General features: G+C 35.3%; 1 protein-coding gene across 1 annotated transcript in view; it reads right to left on the bottom strand.

Annotated features, from left to right (window-relative positions):
* The window catches only part of LOC128245550 (uncharacterized), a 36,078-nt gene that overhangs the window by 6,580 nt on the left and 11,946 nt on the right, over positions 1-17,552 (bottom strand). The window contains exons 2-9 of the mRNA XM_052963749.1: positions 8,567-8,790; positions 7,438-7,528; positions 6,541-6,634; positions 4,625-4,788; positions 2,535-2,729; positions 1,781-1,966; positions 1,344-1,437; positions 607-708 (exon numbers count right to left, since the gene is read on the bottom strand). Coding sequence (XP_052819709.1) covers positions 607-708; positions 1,344-1,437; positions 1,781-1,966; positions 2,535-2,729; positions 4,625-4,788; positions 6,541-6,634; positions 7,438-7,528; positions 8,567-8,790 — 1,150 coding nt within the window. The remainder of the gene's footprint in view (positions 1-606; positions 709-1,343; positions 1,438-1,780; positions 1,967-2,534; positions 2,730-4,624; positions 4,789-6,540; positions 6,635-7,437; positions 7,529-8,566; positions 8,791-17,552) is intronic.

Genomic DNA, 17,552 nt, shown 5'->3' with positions numbered 1-17,552 from the left:
ATAAGTTGCACCATAGAAACACAATTATGCCAAATGAACCTGTCCCAAGGTATATTAAATTTTACAAATAGAATATCTTCACAAACACATGTAGCTGTGTCATCCTGATTACATATATCCTAGGTGGCCCGTATAGTACACCATATAAAACGTTGTTGCTTACCTAATAAATAAACCAATGTTGTTGTTTTTCTTGAATATGAATAAACCTGTTACCAGGTTCTTCTACAAGTTATTCAACGTCGCGAGAATCTATTTCTAGAGCGGAGTCATACTGAATATTACATAACAGGGGTGCAAGTAGTTCGCGCATGTCATATTTAAAACATGTCATATTTTAAGTGATGTGCCATTCATGACATATTATTTAAATGGTTCCAAGCCACGTGAACCAACAGCAAAGAAAAAATACAAAACAGTTACTAAGAAGTAGGACAGGGTTTTTATGTGTACAGTATAAAACAATAATCCATAGAAAAGTAGCGTCAAATGAATAATGCAATGCATTTAAATTTCCGGTCTCTATGCTTTTCCCGTGCGTCTCGTGTTAAAAGTAAATCCCTTTTGAGCCCTTAATCCATAAATGTGTCAATGAGCCAAACTTACTTCCAGTACTTTCCAGCGTAGAATTTCAGCAATGTTTTGACGTTGATCTTGCTGACTCGCATTTCATCTTTGGCCAGAAACCAGTAAGCTATTAAACAGCCGCTGAAAGAAAAAATATTATTTTTTATATATATTCTGGCTTTTTATGTGCGTATCTATAAGTGTGCATTGAAAGTCACCCCCAAAATGCGCTTCGTTCCATTCCAGCAGAATATATTGGACGCCATTTTATCGACTCTATGCATTTGTATAGCAATCGATGTGAATATATTATTACTGAAGAGAGTATCATTTCGAAGATGTTGTTTGCTATATTGCCTAGTGATTCTTGTGACAAAAACGTGAAGGCATACTGTAAGCCCTTCTTTGCCCTCCCCGAATAGTGTATGAACCACACAGTTAGAACCCGGTTCTGTGTAAGTGGGCCACACACACACATCTCACATATATATATATATATGTGGTCACCAAGCCGAACAAGTGGGTTTTCTTCGGGATCTCCGGTTTCCCCCATGACACAAGACCACACACTCGCGTAAAATCGTGCCAACGAGAGTGATTAATTCAATGTAGTAATAACTTGTTTCGCAATCGTTGTAAAATAAATATGTTTAAACTAAAATTATATATATATTGGCAAGTGAGATTTTTCAGGTACAACTACTCAAGTGGATTCCCAAAATGTCCTCCTGCTGAATTATTTTTTACTGGAAAACTACATGTCATAACTATCGTACCTTATGAGGAAGAATGTATCTGTTGCAAACGCTGTTGACAAAACTGCTTGCATTGTGAACCGCTTCATCAAGTCAAAAGAGTCCATCAAATCGGCTAAAATACAGAAACCATGACCTTTAATTTGGAATAGGCTACTAGTATATGGTTTTAGAATGACTCTCTCTTAGTCTGGGTGGCACTATTATTGCAGCTTATAAATTAGGTTGTATATGAATCTGTCACTTATACTTAAGGGAGTTTTCAATTCCTTTTTCATGAGCGTACTTCAACCAGAAGCAAAACACCATTTTAATACCGTAAAATTTATTTCGTTCCACATTGACAGCTTTGGTTCCGCTTTGTTTATATTGCAATACAATATTACGTTATAATGTTTGCAAAATAACAATTCAAAGTGACACTTCTATTTCACCATAGAAAAAAGTAGTTCGCGCACCTGCTACTGGAACTTCCGCTACAGACTGGGCGGTGTATAGGTAAGTATTTCCTAGGACGATCCATGTCATCGTTATAACTCTTATTCCATAGAGGCACGAGATGTCGAAGTTTTTAACCTCTGTGCTCATAACTGCTGGTAAATTAGTGAAAATCGAGAAGCTGCGTAACAACTTGCGGACCAAGCCTGAAATGAAATCACAAAATATGCAGATTATTACCAAAAACAATTATAATATACATGGATTGGTGTTGTCAGTACAGAAAAACTGCAAAGTATTAAGTTTCGATGTATTCATTCCAGTTTTGTATCATGCTTGAGAGAGTTTCCCTTGTTTCCGTCTATACATAAACACCCATATCGGAACGCTTACGAGTAGGCGGAGCTTACCCGTTCAGTAACTAGCGTGTGGGTTAATTTCAACGTTATTCACTTACACCACACGTTAGATATTGAACGTTGTCTGGACAAAATGGTATAAATCAGTTGCGTCTCCCAATGAAGCGCTAATGTAAAGATTCAATAACCTGTAGCTAAAACTAACAGTACAGTATTTATATATGTATATATTTTTATTATTTATTTTTATTTTATTTTCATTTTTTTTTTTTGGGGGGGGGGGGATGGGGGGTTGGGGGTGTATATTCGACTCCAGCAGATTGGAATCAAAGTTTGCACAAGGTGAAAAAAGGATAATGCGACCTTGCGAAATCATAACCTGTAAACATTTTAATAAAAGGCAATATAAACTAACCTTCGTCATCATCATCTGACTTGTCCAAGATGTTTTCAGTCAGGTCACTGTCGACAGAGACGTTCAAGTCCAGTCTTCCATGCTTACTTCCCTTTTTATTGCCGACGCCATTTTCTTTAAGTTTAATATTGTCTGTAAGGGTCTCAACCGCGTTATCGTAGCTGCCGTTTTCCGCATTGGGCTTAGAGGAATCAGCTGCAATTGGAACACTGTGACATTAGAAACGTCAAGTTTTCGTTTTAGCATGAAGGGATATTACCCTTGAAAAGTTTTGACAATAGTGAAATGACCTTCGACATATGTTTTGCATACTATAAAACATAATAATGGCGTTTGACAATCATAATTACTATGCGCCAGTGAAGTGGATTATTATAAGTAATTAAGATTCCCAAGAGTCAAGTTTAACTGCCAATTTGAAATTACTACGAGATCTACTTGCAGCGTAGTTAAATGTAAAGATTTCTGGCACTGTAAACCTGCATATAGAAGTGAAAATGTATGAGCGAAAAAGAGGTTGTAACTTTCACGGAAAAAGCATACTAACGGCGCTTCACAATTAAAGTATAGACAATATGTCATCTTTAGATCACTATTTTGTCCCTTATATTTTTCCATGGATGAACAATAACTGATTTTGAGTACAGACAACACTAGCTGATTACGTTTTCCTCGTTGAAAATACGGCGAGATTAATGTCTTTGAACAACACCCAGGAATTACATTTGTATGACTGAAAATGGGCAGATCGTTCAGGACGTTGTTTACGTTAACAACGTTGTTAACAGCATCATTGTTACAGGACGGGGTCAAAAAAGTAAACAACGTTGTTAACGGCATCATTGTAACAGGACGGTGTTAAAAAAGACAACGTTGTTAACGGCATCATTGTTACAGGACGGGGTCCAAAAAGTAAACAACATTGTTAACAGCATCATTGTAACAGGACGGTGTTAAAAAAGTAAACAACATTGTTAACTGCATCATTGTTACAGGACGGGGTCCAAAAAGTAAACAACATTGTTAACGGCATCATTGTTACAGGACGGTGTTAAAAAAGTAAACAACATTGTTAACGGCATCATTGTTACAGGACGGGGTCCAAAAAGTAAACAACGTTGTTAACAGCATCATTGTAACAGGACGGTGTTAAAAAACTAAACAACATTGTTAACGGCATCATTGTTACAGGACGGTGTCCAAAAAGTAAACAACGTTGTTAACAGCATCATTGTTACGGGACGGTGTTGACGTTAACAGAATTGTTAACGGCATCGTTGTTACAGGACGGTGTTAAAAAACTAAACAACATTGTTAACGGCATCATTGTTACAGGACGGTGTTAAAAAACTAAACAATATTGTTAACGGCATCATTGTTACAGGACGGTGTCCAAAAAGTAAACAACGTTGTTAAAGGCATCATTGTTACAGGACGGTGTTAAAAAACTAAACAATATTGTTAACGGCATCATTGTTACAGGACGGGGTCCAAAAAGTAAACAACGTTGTTAACAGCATCATTGTTACAGGACGGTGTTGACGTTAACAGAATTGTTAACGGCATCGTTGTTACAGGACGGTGTTAAAAAAACTAAACAACATTGTTAATGGCATCATTGTTACAGGACGGGGTCCAAAAAGTAAACAACGTTGTTAACAGCATCATTGTTACAGGACGGTGTTGACGTTAACAGAATTGTTAACGGCATCGTTGTTAACGTTAAAAGATGAAAGATTATGATAAATTGATATGTATTTAAGTAAAAGCTTAGCTGAATCAATTGTGTCAATTTTTGGGAAAAATACAGAACATGAAACTTGTGTCCATGACAGTTACCAAGGATTCAGTGAACAGCGTTGTTAACTTGAACAATGTACTGACTAAGCGGCCCATTATAATTGCGCTCAGGAAAAACAAAGACAAATGTCAAGTATAAATTTAATTTGGCCGAAATAATGGGCTGCTCGAAAGTGAGAAAGGCGCCAAAATAAAGAAGGGCGGACAATCAAACATTCGGCGCTGACAGAGTTCCCTCCCTTGATAATTATTAAATTTTCTCAAAAGTTGTTATGTTAACAAAAACTCACCTAAATTTCCCGGCATATCCACGTAGCCGTTATTAGCATGCTCCCCCGGCATCTCCCCGAGAGCGTACATCATCTTCTGCTGTGGATCTCTCTTCTTCTGCAGACAAAATAGTTCGATGGTCGACGACACTATCACCAGCAGAATAAGGCCTCCCAGGATTCCGCTGTTAAATATGTTTGAAATTAAAAGCTGTTGTTTATTTTGAATATAAATAGGATTTTTTTCAAGGGTACTTGTGTTAAAAATTCTTCTGTGGGATGTTATCGTTTTTGCGTCGTCAGCGAAAAGAAGCATAATTGTTAAATTGATAATGAAAGCCAAATGCCCAAAATACATAGCATGCAAGATAAAACAAGTTGTGTCCCGATCTATCATTAAATCAAACAAAGCATATGATATTCCAAACCCTTCGGTCATTTTCCATCGAAAACAACATCGGATGTATATATGCAGGTTTACAGTGCCAGAAATCTTTACATTAAAGTAGATCGCGTAGTAATTTCAATTTGGCAGTTAAACTTTACTCTTGGGAATCTTAATTGCTTATGTAATAATCCATTTCACTGGCAATCAATTTTAACTAAGATATACAATGTTTATGTTAAAACACTACAATTGATTAATACTATTATCTAAGAGTTTACGAACTACTTCTACTGATGTACCGGCATACATCCGAGGTTGTTTTCGATGGAAAATGGCCGAGGAGATCCAAAATAATCATATTAAACATGGTTATTTCCCTTAAACCATTAATCCCTGAATAACAATGTCACTAATAGGGAATGTAAACATAACCATCAGAATGGTCCTATATAATGATAATACTTAAATTCTCGGTATATATTTTAGGGTTAAATAATAAGAGAATACATTAAAGTGCGTATATAGCTATGACAGAGCCTCAGATTATGTTTAATAAACTCAAAGGTACAAGATGCTTTATCAAACAGAAATGTATGGGAAATTACAACGGGCCCCAATTTCTCGAAACTTCTTAAGCTTAACAGGCTTAAGTCGCTTATTTCAATTAGCCAAAATACATACTTAAAATCGATTTTGGTAAATGAAAAATAGTTAATTGTGATTATTATACAAATATTTACTTCATAACGTATAGAAACTCTCGCAGGAGTAAATGTTACGCATAATATAGAAAAACCAAAATAGTGAGATTAGCTTAATCCTGTTATAAGGGACTTAAGAAGTTTCGAGAAATTGGGGCCAGAATCCTTAACTTGACCACTGACTCAATATAAGGTAGATAAATGGGTGGAGCAGAGCGCTTTTTTTTAATTCATATTTAGATTTTACTTTCGGTTTAGTGGCATATTTGTTTCTGCGAGAGAAAAACATAAAAAAAATATATGAAACTGGGGGTAAAAAGATATCAAAAACGTTAAGAGAAGCCATTTGAATATATGCATGCACACAGTTTACATCACTAAAAAATACTGGGACTTCAAAATATGTGATTAGTTTAAACAAATTTATTTTTACAACGATTGTGAAACAAGCTATTGCAACTTACATTAATCACTCTCGTTGGCACGATGTTGCGCGAGAGTGTGGTCTTGTGTTGTTGGGGAAACCGAAGTACCCAGACTATGTGATTAATAACTAGTATTTTTAACTTGAGGCATTGGTTGAGGCATTGGTTGGGTTTTGGAATAAATGATTAGTATGAATTAATTATTTGAATTATCTGGGTGCATCATTAAGAGTTTTTAACTTGAGGTATTGTTTTGTTTTTTTGCATCTTTGAATAACACAGTATGCATTCATCATTTCTGTGCAGCATGAATTATGTTGAACATGAGGTATCGATTAGTTTGTTCCTTCCAACTATAAAAAATACTCACACATAGTGGAAAATAATTATCAATTAAAGGGAGGTAACCCAGGTGATACTTACATGACTGCGTGTGCGTTGTCGTCCGTTTTAAAGTCCAAGTCTTCTGTACACACGGTCTCTGCCACTGTCAGGTTAAATAGCGACCCCAGTATTCCTTGAAAATAAATCGTGCTAGTTCTGCTTCTGTTTCTTTCAACGCAGAATGGAAAAACAATATGGGTGCCGTTTCTCAGATCATATGTGATTTTAGTCGTAAATTGAAATTTTCTTATTAATTGTCATAATTTCTTATTTTGCTACATATTTGATTGATTTAAACTTTAGACATTATTATAAATGAACACAATTGAGGAAATTAAAACAACAGTAATATGTTACCATTGTGACGTTTGTACAGATTTAAGATTATTGAAGTTACGACTAAAATGCTCTACTTAAACGGGCCGAAAATCATCAGTTGCTGTATAGTTGGAGAAATACATAAGTGGGCTACCATACCAATAGCGGCGGTTTAATCGAGAGTTTTATTTTTTATAGGTATAATGGGTTGTTTTAAGAAACAAATTAGTAAAAGTGCTATATAAACAAGAGATTTGTTTTATAACTATCTTTCAATATAGCATATCATACTATATGTCGTTTTTCAAAAATGTACTCCATGCAAAAGAATAATTATAATGGTTTACCAATGTAAATTAAACATAAGAGTAATCTTGATGATAAAAGCTAAAACAAACCAACACATATTTGCATCCTAATGATGGATGCCTTTAATACCTTAATGACTTTTTGTTGAATTCAAAAAATCTTATAATATGTATGAGTATGAGTTTCAAACAAAGACGCTAAAGATTAGTGAATATTGGCCCAAATGTACAGCTGATGTCCTGAAATGTACTTTAATGTACTTAAATGTACTGAAATGTACTGAAATATACTGAAATGGACTGGTCGTACCAAGGTTAAGGAGTCCCTCAATGTCGGAGCCCGCACATGAGTCTGGCATGCACATTCCCAGTGATATTGTAAGCGGCAGGCCATATGTGTGCTGTAAAAAAATAAACGTCTCAAAAAGTGACATATCATATCAGTAGAGTGTGACCTTGGATCGTGTAGTCTATTAGATACTATCTATATGGCATTGTTTTATCAGTGTAGTGTGACCTTGGGTCGCTAAATTTATTATATTGGCATATTAAATCAGTTACATGTAGGTATGACCTTGGATCGCCAAGTTTATTAGATATAATCCTACTAACATGCTATCAATGTGACTTTGGTTCAAAATCATGCAACCTTGGATCATTACATCGGCATGCTAGTCAATGGCTTGCAAGGTCGGAAAATAAACAGGACTGGACATATTTACATATTTAAGCATATACAAGCTTTAAATAGTTGGTTCTCCACGTCTTGGATGGAATTGTAATGACATCGTTTTTCCTTGTTACATTGGGAACACGATTGAGACCACAACGTTATTTAATATACAAAGTATTAGTCAATTTTTAGACTAACGCTTCATATGAAGTATTTACCCTCTCTACTATAAAACAAAATAAAAAAATAAATGAATAAGAAGATACAATAATATTGTATTTCGATAAATCATCTTCAAATCTCCTACACAATCGGAGCCCTTCGGCCGTTTTCCTTCGAAAACTCCTCAGATGTATATGGATGGTTTACATGTCAGAATTCTTTACATTTAACTACGCTGCAAGCAGATAGCGTAGAAATTTCAATTTAGCAGTTAATCCGTAGGGCTTAACGTTTAGGAATCTTAATGATGAATGCAATAATACACTCTGTTTGGAATCAACCATAACTTATTACTTATTACAAGTTAAAACACTAATTATCATTATTATTATTATTATTATTATTATTATTATTATTATTATTTTATTATTATTATTATTATTATTATTATTATTATTATTATTATTATTATTATTATTATTAGTAGTAGTAGTAGTAGTAGTAGTAGTATTCATTTTACGAACTACTTTTTTTAAAGCACCGGCATACATCTGAGGCTCGTTGAATGGCGGAGATGGCCGAGGGGTTCCGATTGATCACTTACATTGATATTATCACCCAGAACGCTTTCGATGAGGCTCCTAGGCGGGTCAAAGGTCGCACGGCAGTATTTTCCCTGGAAGCTCCTATCCTTGGTAACGATGTGTTGCCCAAGTGTGGCATTGAAGGGGATTTCCGCTCGTATATTCATACATTGATCGTACGTGCCGGGAAAATACAACACCCCTCGGCGGATCCCAGTTGTAGGTTTTCCGATTGCATCGAACACTGGAAGAAAAGAAGCAGTTAGATTACAACTGAACAAAATGGCCGCATACTGGTAGGTCCCCTTCCGGTTTTTTAGCCAATGTAAAGTATATCAAAATAATGTTTATAATTTCCTTATTGTAACAATTCGAAGCATCAATGCAATACACCTAGCTTGCTTCTCGAGTTATCGCATGATTCATTTTTTTCTGAATTGACGGAAGATATATATGTTGTTATAGAAACCGCATGAGTTTTTGTCCTAAAAAATCATAGTGACTCTTTTTCCATATAGTTTCTTTCAATATTGTAGCCCCTATATTCTCACTAAGTTATGCAAAGAGCGTGCGAAAATGTGTGTGTGTTTTTTACTTTTGTTCCCACAGCATTTACATGTTCTATCCGACAACAAACAATACATACATGAATAATTATTTTAATATCTCCTTATGAGCCTCAGTATACATACCAAATTAAATTAACCTAGCTCTCATACTTATTGAGTTTTAGCAGCGTCCAGTTTGTTTGTGTGTTTTTTTTCGGAATGACGGACAGACTAATAACAAGAGAATTTCGAACAAATGTCTATGCTCGTCTTTTATCCTCAGTTACTTAAGGGGCAGAACTCCGAAACATTGTATAGGTTTATTTTCAAATACAATAAGCCATACGGTCGATGAGGACAAACACAATATTTACACATATTTACATTGGTACATTCACATACACGATTAAGAGAAATTGTTAATATAAAAACTTATAATTTAGTAAATTGTGTAACATTGCAAATACACTACACTTTTTATTATTATATTACATACGTCAGACTTGAATTAATAACAAAATTTAAAGGGGGTTTCATAATGGAACGAGATATTATGCTGGCTAGCTTCGAATGATAACATACTTAAAATTATATTAAATGATGTATAAATAAATATCGTTTGCGTCAGTTTATAAATTACATGAGTATTTCGATTTACCTATACAACCATCTAAGGACAGGCCTAGACACTGGTCGAAAATAAAGTGTGTCTAGGACTTTTAACATGGTCACATTTAAATAAACATACACACTATTTACATTGCGTGATATATACAACGATGAAAGTGCACACTATTTACATAATGTAACAAATACAACAAAAATTCAGCAAAAGATTTGCGCTGCAAGGTGCATATAAATTTTCTTTTAGTTTGTGAGGTTGCCAGTTAAGTGTTTGATAATAATTATAATCGATTAACAGGTTTACGTTAATCAAGAATAGCTAACGACGATCCATGGTCACATTTACCAGCTTACGACAAATATCTACAGACTTGCAATAGTGCATGCATGGCTGTGTTCACAAAATATGGAAATAATTTATTAATGTGAGTATACACTTTGAATAGTATCTATAAACATAGAGCATAATTATGTTCCGTTATAAAACGTGTCCGAAACCAATGATGTATCCGAATAATTGTTTCCAAGTACTAAATAATGTATTTAAAGTACATTCTTAAACTTAAACTTAGTTTTATTAACCAATTTATATGCATATTACAATACAAATGATTGACGAAATCTGTCAGTTTCCTCATTTTCAGATACAAAGATACAAAGACGGCTTGAATCAAAAAAACTATTATTTTAGTATTGATCAATAAAATATACAGGTGATGAACATTTAAGATAAGTATTGTGAGTAAAACAATACGTCATAAGGTATATTTTGTATATACATACTCTTTAATTTTCAAAATAATAGCTTTGCAATAAAGCAATAAAAAAGGGCTTATTAAATTTATCAATTGAAGTGTATTTTTAAGATCTGCACTAACTGCTCAAGACATACTGAAATTTGTTCTTGTTTTCTTGTTATATATAGATTCACTGCTTATATAAAATATGCATCATTACATTTTACGCATTTTCATTTATCAGAGGTTTATAAAGATAAATCTAAAATGAATAGCATCATTGCTCTGTTGTACGAGAATTATTTACATAGAAGCTTTATACGCAGTATTTGACAGTTTATGTAAAACAGTCTCATTTTGGCTAGTCATAAGATCCATAAAATTGAACACACACTGTACATGGTTTCTTACAGTAATATTTATTAAAGTATAAGTTTCTTAAATCATTGAATAGGGTACATAAAATAACAAAATGGTACTCATCATTTGATTTATTGTATACATTTCATTTTCTATCATTGTATGGAATAAAAGATGGCTTATGCCACCTACCGGTTTCTATTGCAAGATGATGAGATTCCTTGTTAATAATCCTGATTCTCAAAAACCATAACCTTTGGTTTTTCCTACATTTACTGTCATGTTTCATGTATTGCAATACTCTAGTCAAATATCAAAACATTGCTGCAAACCCTCTGGTGTTTGACAAAAATAGTGCAATATCATGCGCGTATAATAGCTAACATATTTTTAAAGATATACATCTCAATCCCTTCATATCTATTTTGTAAAGGCTTTTCTTCTAAGTCATTTACATATAACGAGAGAAGCAAAGGAGATAAAACAGTCTCCCTGCCGAGCTCTTAACATATCAGAAAAAAAATCATTCCTGAGACTATTGCTAACTTTAACTCTTGATTTGATACAATCGTACTTGCTTCTTATAGCATTAAAAATAGCATTAAAAATAACTCTAACGCCTTATTAAATTTTGTCATATGTTCGATCTAACCACTAAATCGAAAGCTTTTCTACAATCTATAAAATCGCAATTTTAACTTTTCATTATATTTTGTCATATGGAAAACGAGTCCATAATGTTTAAAAAACATTATCAACAGTGCCAAATTATCTGGAAAAATGCCTAAATGAAACACGCATTAAAAAGAATTACCATATATAAAAAATCATTAAACTATTATCTAGATATAAGCTTTTGCTAAATTTGAAGTGCTTGATGGATTTGAAAATATATTCTTTTGAACTTCCTGAATCTAATTCTGAAAACATAACTTGAAATTGATTGTTTGCAAAGCATTCGTTAAAATACAAAATATCCTCATCTGAATTTAAAAATGAATTATTAATACTTTTAAAATAGTGTTTGAAAGTAGAATGATTAATTGTGTTTGTTTTCACCCGCATACTTGTTTGAACATATTCCAGTATGTCTTAGTATTTTATAAAGCGTTCGGCATCGCTATGACATACCCTGATATGTACCGAATTTAATGTATTTGCTTTAGTTTGAACTTATTTTACAACAATTTTTGAACAGGTTATTACAGCATTGTATTAATCACACTCGTTGGCACGACGTAAAGCGACAGTGTGGTCGTTGTGGGAACGAGCGGAGTATCCTGATAACATCCTCTTGTCCGGCTTTTTTACCACAATCCAAACTCACATGTACCCAGGTCGGGATTCGAACCCGTTACGCATTGACAAGAAGTGAGTGCGCACACCACTGCGCTAACGGGACAAACTTTGAATTATGACAAAGGTTAAAGTTTTCTCATTACGTCTTCAACGACATGGTCGATACTGATAGCAGCAAATATTGAATTACCTCGAGTTTTATGAAAGAGAGACGAGCTTGTGTTCAGTTGTGTGTTGTTCCTCTTGCTGTTGTATGCTCGGTTCTTTTTAATGATGATGATGATGATGATGATGATGATGATGATGATGATGCTTCTACTGCTGCTGCTGATGATGATGATTATGGTGATGATGATGATGCGGTTGAGAATGATAAGGATGATGATGATGATGATGATGATGATGATGATGATCATGATCATGATCATGATGATGATGATGACAATGTGAGAATGGAGATGATGATGATGATGATGATGATGATGATGATGATGATGATGATGATGATGATGATGATATTAAGTTTAAACTGAATTTATTCACACCCGTAACTAGAAAAGAGACACGAATGCATTGAATTTGAAAAAAAAATCGTATACAAATTGCCCCATGTATCTACCTTGATCAGGTTTCTTTTTAAACTCGAGTTCAAAAATTGTAGTTTGCGATTAGATAAACAAGTAGACAATATCGGTCATCTGCTGAGCATTCTTACTCGTAATCAGGGGGTCAGTGGTTCGAACACACTTCGCACACCTTTTTTAAACGTAGGTAAAGGTAATAACAAAGGAAAATATTTTTTACGAGCTGTTACAAGAATCGGTCAAATTCAGAAAAACTGAAAGAGAGTTCTACTGCTTGTTTTGAAAATTTCAATAATTACTGAAATAAAAAAAAAATGTTCTAAGATGTCACAAACGTGTAAATAACTTATGTACATGTAAACATAGTCTGATATAAGCATTTCGCATCTTAAAGGGAGACAACTGTGTCAAATTAAAATATCATCTTCCTGCATTCAAAATTTGAATCAATCAAGAATCAATCTTTATACTGACATAACAATTTTTCTTTTTTTCATAACTGTATTTGTTGTGCTAACAATGATTTGGTTGTAATAAGTCTCGCGTTTATCAAGAAAATTATCGAGATCTTTAAACTCGTTTTTGTTTTACATATACACGATCAAGGTCTGTATTGCGAAATTCCGCCTACAGAGGTCAGATAAGGTCGACCGGTTCATGCAAAATGATAGCAAATTTTATCGTACAGAACAGAAAGTTAAGTGCGAATGTAAATATGTTTTTTTTTAATGTGTTCACGTCCTTGAATACCACCCAAGTTATTATGTCGGCCAGCCAGTACATTTCGTAAAACAAATAGCTACACCTTTCAGCAAATATGTTTTTAAAGGATTTCATATCTTATTTACACAAGTTGTGCAATTAAACATAAATGTAATGCCAGGGATCCCGATACCCTCATTCTCCTACCCAAGATAAGTAGATCCATTTATATGCCAGGCTGGAATTCTTTATCTTGCCAACGGGTAAAAACAAACAAGTACCCAAAGGTAAACAATAAATTAAAATACATTTTTTCACGATATTTTGTTAAACAGAGGTCGGAGAAAAAACATCGACGATGGCCGCTCATGTAAGATAGATTCATTCCATCCCTCACGCATGGTGTTCTGAGGAAATGTTCGGTAAAATTCGATGGCCGCTCGTGTAATATAGGGTCACCCTAACCCTAGCGCGTGATGTTTTGGGGGAAATTCGGTAAACTTCGATGGCGGTTAGTGTAAGATAGGTTCACCCTAACCCTCGCGCATGGTGTTCTGAGGAAATTCGGTAAACATCGATAGCCGCTAACGTAAGATAGGCTCACCCTAACCCTCGCGCATGGTGTTCTGAGGAAATTCGGTAAACTTCGATGGCCGCTCGTGTAAGATATGTTCGCCCCAACCCTTGCGCTTGGTGTTTGAGGAAATTCGGTAAACTCCGATTGCCGCTCGGGTAAAATAGGTTAATCCCAACTCCCGCGCATAGTGTTCCGAGGACATTCGGTAAACTTCTTTCTAACAGAACACTCTTCACATGGGTTGGGATGAACCTATCTTACTCTCTCGGCCGAGGAAGATACTTATATTCTTCTGGAAGGTTGTAGCAGAATGTTTAATAAATGTTTCACTCCATGCCCATGATGCAACTATTACTCATTCGTCGTAACAGTGTGACCTACATTTTACAATGTCCTAAATTATACAGATAAGTTTTAAGTTCACTCGGTTGTAATACAAACTTTCATCTGATAACAGCTAGCCTTTCACATACGCACTTAAAAGAATATTTATCAACCCATTTCCCAAATCATTTATCTTAAGGTAAGACTTATACCTCAATTTAAAGATATATCAAGGTGACTTCAAAATGGTTATCTTTAGCAAGTTGGCAGTTTTTAAAGCGGGGACGGTCTAGCAAACAATTGAAGTAAACAGATCAAAATTAGAACATAAAAAACGCTTCGCGCACTTTTTAAAAGCGTTCAGGTGAACTTACTTTATGAATAACAACACCACGTTTGTTCTAAATGCAATGATAACGATTAGATTATGAGATCACACTAACGCAAAACCCTATGAGGACTGAAGCGCTCAACCCATTACCTAGCCATGGGGTGGACCATTTGTTGGCTTTAATGAGCAAACCATTACATTCAGAACTCCTCGGCCATTTTTCATCGAAAACAACCCTGGATGTAATTGGGAGGTTTTCTACGTCAAAAATCTTAACATGGAGCGACGCTGCAAGTAGATCGCGTAGTAATTTCAATTTAGCAGTTAAACTTAATGACTTTAGTCTTGGGAATCTTAATTTATTAATGCAAGTATACACTTCACTCAGAATCAATTAAGATGTAATAAATTCACATTATTACACAACAATTAATTTACACTATTATTTAAGATTTTACGAACTACATGTATTTCTAATGATGCACCGGCATTCATTGGCATTTCTCTGATTTTTTTAAAAAAAATGGTTATCTTCAATATAACAAGAGATAATAAGAGATTAGTGTAAACCTTTATGGGTTAATGTCCAAGCAAGTATACATGGACCGATTGCCAATGCAATCACTCAATGGACCGATTGTCAATACAAGTATTCATGGACCGATTGGCAATGTAGGTATTCAAGGACCGATTGACAATGCTGGTATGCAAGGACCGATTGCCAATGCAAGTATTCAAGGACCGATTGCCAGTGCAAGTAGTCATGGACCGATTGCAAATGCAAGTATTCAAGGACCGATTGGCAATGTAGATATTCAAGGACCGATTGACAATGCTGGTATTCATGGACCGATTGCCAATGCAAGTATTCATGGACCGATTGTCAGTGCAAGTATTCATGGACCGATTGGCAATGTAGTTATTCAAGGACCGATTGACAATGCTGGTATTCAAGGACCGATTGTCAATGCAAGTTTTCATGGACCGATTGCCAATGCAAGTATTCATGAACCGATTGCAAATGCAAGTATTCAAGGACCGATTGGCAATGTAGATATTCAAGGACCGATTTACAATGCTGGTATTTAAGGACCGATTGCCAATGTAGGTATTCAAGGACCGATTGACAATGCTAGTATTCAAGGACTGATTGTCAATGTAAGTTTTCATGGACCGATTGCCAATGCAAGTATTCATGGATCGATTGGCAATGTAGGTATTCCAGGACCGATTGACAATGCCGGTATTCAAGGAACGATTGCCAATGCAAGTATTCAAGGACTAATTACCAATGCAAGTTTTTTTATGAATCGATTGCCTATGCAAGTATTCATGGATCGATTGCAAATTCAAGTATTCAAGGACCGATTGGCAATGTAGATATTCAAGGACCGATTGACAATGCTGGTATTTAAGGACCGATTGCCAATGCAAGTATTCATGGACCGATTGTCAATGCAAGTATTCATGGACCGATTGGCAATGTAGGTATTCAAGGACCGATTGACAATGCTGGTATTCAACAACCGATTGTCAATGCAAGTTTTCATGGACCGATTGCCAATGCAAGTATTCATGAACCGATTGCAAATGCAAGTATTCAAGGACCGATTGGCAATGTAGATATTCAAGGACCGATTGACAATGCTGGTATTTAAGGACCGATTGCCAATGTAGGTATTCAAGGACCGATTGACAATGCTGGTATTCAAGGACCGATTGTCAATGTAAGTTTTCATGGACCGATTGCCAATGCAAGTATTCATGGATCGATTGGCAATGTAGGTATTCCAGGACCGATTGACAATGCCGGTATTCAAGGAACGATTGCCAATGCAAGTATTCAAGGACTAATTACCAATGCAAGTTTTTTATGGATCGATTGCCTATGCAGTATTCATGTACCATGTTCAAGGCAAATTGGCATGTACCAACAGTGTAAGTCCTTACGAAATAATGTACAGCGCAAGTCTTCCTTGGCCAATGTTCAGTACAGGTTTGCATGAACCAAGATATAGTGTAATATATAGTGAAATGTATAGTGCGAGTCTTCAAGAGACAATTTTCAACGTTAATCTTCAAGGCACAACGTTCAACTTAAATACATATGGAAAAATGTCAATTGTAAATATTTCTGGTTCAGTGTTCACCGTACACCGTTTTGGACCAATGTCCAACATAAATCTTGATTGGCCAAAGTCCAACGTAAATCTTCATTGGCCAATGTTAAACGTAAGTCTTCATTGACGAAAGTCCAATGTAAATCTGTATTGGCCAATGTTCTAAGTAAGTCTTCATGGACCAAAGTCAAACGTAAATCTGTATTGGCCAATGTTCAACGTAAGTCTTCATTGCCCGATGTTCAACTTAAGACTTCATGGGCCAATGTTTAACGTAAGTCTTCATGGACCAATGACAAACGTAAGTCTTCATGGACCAATGCTCAACGTAAGTCTTCATGGACAAATGTCCAACGTAAGACTTTATGGACCAATCACCAACGTTAGTCTTCATGGACCAATGCTCAACGTAAGTCCTCATGGACCAATGCCCAACGTAGGTCTTCATGGACCAATGTCCAACGTAAGACTTTATGGACCAATGTCTAACATAAGTCTTCATTGACCAATGTCCAACGTAAGTATTCATGGAACAAAGTCAGACGTCTTCATGGACCAATGCTCAACGTAAGTCTTTATGGACCAATGCCCAACGTAAGTCTTCATGGACCAATGTCCAACGTTAGACTTTATGGACCAACGCTCAACGTTAGTCTTCATTGACCAATGTCCAACGTAAGTCTTCATGGACCAATGCCCAACGTAAGTTTTCATGGACCAATGTCCAACGTATGTCTTCATGGACCAATGCCCAACGTAATTCTTCATGGACCAATGCCCAATGTTAGTCTTCATGGACC

Source organism: Mya arenaria, chromosome 9, assembly GCF_026914265.1.
Source record: "Mya arenaria isolate MELC-2E11 chromosome 9, ASM2691426v1".
Lineage (NCBI taxonomy): Eukaryota > Metazoa > Mollusca > Bivalvia > Myida > Myidae > Mya > Mya arenaria.
Note: the sequence above shows the minus strand (reverse complement) of the source record. Positions and strands in the feature narration are given on the sequence as shown.